Source organism: Morone saxatilis, unplaced genomic scaffold, assembly GCF_004916995.1.
Source record: "Morone saxatilis isolate NCDOM2014 unplaced genomic scaffold, NCSU_SB_2.0 Contig17, whole genome shotgun sequence".
Taxonomy (NCBI): Eukaryota; Metazoa; Chordata; class Actinopteri; family Moronidae; genus Morone; species Morone saxatilis.
The window spans coordinates 28,374,351-28,377,745 of NW_023339729.1; the positions used below are offsets into that span (position 1 = coordinate 28,374,351).

At 39.3% G+C, this 3,395-nt stretch overlaps 1 protein-coding gene across 1 annotated transcript in view; it reads left to right on the forward strand.

Moving 5' to 3' along the window:
• LOC118326387 (platelet-derived growth factor subunit A-like) overlaps positions 1-3,085 on the forward strand; it is a 12,938-nt gene extending 9,853 nt beyond the window's left edge. Inside the window, exons 5-6 of the mRNA XM_035659368.1 lie at positions 898-1,026; positions 2,451-3,085. Coding sequence (XP_035515261.1) covers positions 898-951 — 54 coding nt within the window. The 3' untranslated portion in view covers positions 952-1,026; positions 2,451-3,085. The remainder of the gene's footprint in view (positions 1-897; positions 1,027-2,450) is intronic.
• Positions 3,086-3,395: the final 310 nt, after the last annotated feature.

The following is a 3,395-nucleotide window of genomic DNA, read 5'->3' on the forward strand; positions in this document are numbered from 1 at the left end:
TACATATTGGACAATGATCTGCATTAGGAGCCTCTCTTAGTAATTTTCTTGCTGTATCTGCAATCAAGAATATTGTGTTGTGCCGCCAAGCTTTGTTGAAAACCTAAATCAGTTATTTGTGCAATGCTTTTTATTCTTAAATTATTTTGAAATGGGTTTTAGGAATCAAAAGCTTACATACACATTCAGAGTGTACACTCATTTGCCAGTTTTTTACATACACCTAGCTAAAACTAAATGCAGTGTAATACAAGAATCCTGCAATTAATCCTACCGCTCATGAAGGTTAATATCTTCATTTTTGTTCAACTGCTTTAGAGAGCTGGTGATTCACCTTAAGTGTAACTAACCCCAAACCACTTTTTTTCTGCTGAACCTGTGGTAGTGGGTATTATCGATTCAAGTTATTATTATTGCAATTGAATGGCGTCACCGAACCAATGTCTTGCTTTTTATTTCACCGCCAGTGGCTTATGAGCAGCCACACCTGCCAGTGTGAGACAGCTCGTTCTCAAGTAAACATAACGATTCTTTATTTTTAGTGATTATACACTGATAAAAAAACATTTTATATTAAGTTTTTGCCATAGATCCTCCTAAATGTCAACAGACTTGGAACTTTAAGTTGAGGACTAACTATACAGTGACAAACTTAACACGATATTGGGTTATATTGTTTTTGGGTTGCTGGTGCGTAAACTTTCCCAATCCCAAAAATAGTAGGATAGAGTCATAATGTTGACTAAAGCTTGACAGTCCTGCTGTACTAGTTACAGTTGCTAAGCTATGATTGGACAATAGCCATGTAGGTGAGAATTTTGACCATTTTAATGAAGCGTTTTCTTGGTAATGCCTTTTTTGTGTCCTCATGTAATTCTCTCCCTCTCCTCTCTCCAGGTGGCAAAGGTAGAGTACGTGCGGAGGCGGACGAAGCTGGGGAGGTACAGGTGAGGCTTGGAGGATCACCTGGAGTGCATGTGCACCAACAAACGCCACCAGTCAGCCCAAACTCAGACACAGACAATGGTAGTATACAGCTGTGTGTGTGTGTGTGTGTGTGTGGTGTGTGTGTGTGTGTGTGTGTGTACTTATGTATTGGCTCATTTCTCATGTGAAGGCTGCTCCTGTCTGAATGTGTCTACTGACACCAACAGAGCTGATAAGAGATCTGAGGTATTTACTGTGTTTTTCCTCTCTGCTTGAATTAGTCCTCCCTCAGGGCAACCCCCCCTCACATACATACTCTCACACACACACACCCTCACAAACCCTACTCCTTATTATCCAAATCTCCTTCCTGAACCAGAGCCAACTGTAGCAAAACTGATAAAAAATGCTTTTTTCCAGTTCCAACGTGTATTAAAACCAAGCTGAACGGAGATGGATTCATAAATTATATATTGTGTGTGTGGGGAGGGGGCATGATCAGTACCAGAAAATCACAAGTTTGACCCCCAGGTCAGCAATTTGTCCATCAACCTGCAGCTTTGCATTTGTGACATTAAATACAAACCTGTCTACTCACTGGGAGTCACTGTAAACTAAATGCACAAAACTGTAAAATCCATTAATAGTAATGATAACACTTTTTTACATTAAAATCTACTGTAAAATACTTGATTAATGTCAGTGGGCCAGTTTATATTACACTGGAGGGTTTGCAGTTAAACCAGCCTGTAATCAAAAGGTCACAGGGTCAATCCTTGCAGCAGTCATGTGACTTCCTGCTGACACACCTTCCTGCTGACCTCTTGCAAGTCACATTGTCATCATCTGAATGTAAAATTATGAATTTTGGCCCTTTCAAACATGCACCTCGTTAGGTACATACGAGTATGAAAACAGACATTTTTATGTGCATCTCAAGTCTGAATAACTTTTACATAAAAATAAATATAGCAGTGTAACTGTGTTGGGCCTATTAACATTAGCTTATCACTTTCAACACGACACAAGCCTGAATTAAATTCCCTCAGGCTACAGCAGCACATGGTAATACAGAGAGAGATTAAATCCATGTGTGTTGTTCTGCCTTTAAAGAACACTGTAATAAATAGATCACTTTACTATTATCTCATATGCACAAAGAAAAGAAAATCAGTAATCAAATACAAAACGCTGACTGAGCCGGTGTCGATGTACAATAATTATCACCCCAACACTATGTTTTTGATTTTCATCCATAGCAATTGCATGAAATTGTGAATGGTATGCAATACATACAGCACATGAGCAAATATAAACAGACCAACTTGCTGAAAGAAGAAAGAAAGGACAATAAGACATTAATATCTGTTTTATATCAGCCTTAATTTCCCCCTGGTTTCATAACTATGAAATAACAGTTACAGTTCAGTGAATATGTGCTGAATATGTTTTTTTTCTGGGGAAGGGTTAGAAGAATATATGTTAAAGGGTGAGTTTCCTCATCTTTACTCTTCTCCCAAAAGGCATCAGGTGAAGAGAGATGGACAGATGGAGGAGAGGAAGAGGAGGACAAGGATGAGCACCTTCAGCCTCTGACTTCTCCACCTCCACCATCTCCTGCCATCAAGTGACTGAAAGGTTTGACGGAGTTTATGTTGACCAGTGACCTTTGGAACATTTAATGGATGATAACTGACTCATATGGACCTCAGCTGTACTCTGAAAGATACGTACAAAAACTGCGACCAACAAACTGCCAGACACGAAACGAACCAACGGTCTGATGGTGTCCTCGCCGTGATTCCTCGATGGAGAAAAGAAGCGATTAGGTGATGAAAGTGCAGAACACTGGCAGAGGGATCGAAGGACTTATCCTCTGCATCTTGTTCCCTCTCCAGACCTTAAACCGTTCAGCATCTCGGATTATGAACTGGGTGGAATCCTTTCTAGAAACAGAGACTGGGATTAGGTTTTTGTACTCCAAGATTTACTCTTCCTCAGCAGAACACACACATGCACATATATCCTCTTATTTTTATAACCTCTCATTTTCTATCACTGTTTCTACTTCTGGTATGTTATCCACATTAAGAATGGAGAGGAAAAAATCCTCCTGACATGTTACTGATACTAATAAACTATTTATATGAAAAGAAAGTGAGCGTGGTGATTAGAAAACAACTTTTAGAGAAACGGGTTTTTTACAGAATGCTTGTCAGAGTGACTGAAGGACTTAAGAATTTATCTAAACCTGAAAGCGGAACCGAACATGCTTCCGTGTGTGAGAGAGAGATTATCTGGAGGATCATAATACTAAAGCTAAAACCCCCGTGAATTTGTAACTGAGAGTAGCACACATATAAAACGCTGCTAATGGAGAGAATGCAGATAGACACGACACGTATGCCGTAGAATAACTAACACTATTTTTTTCAGTGTTGGTATAGAGCAACTTTTATTATATCAAG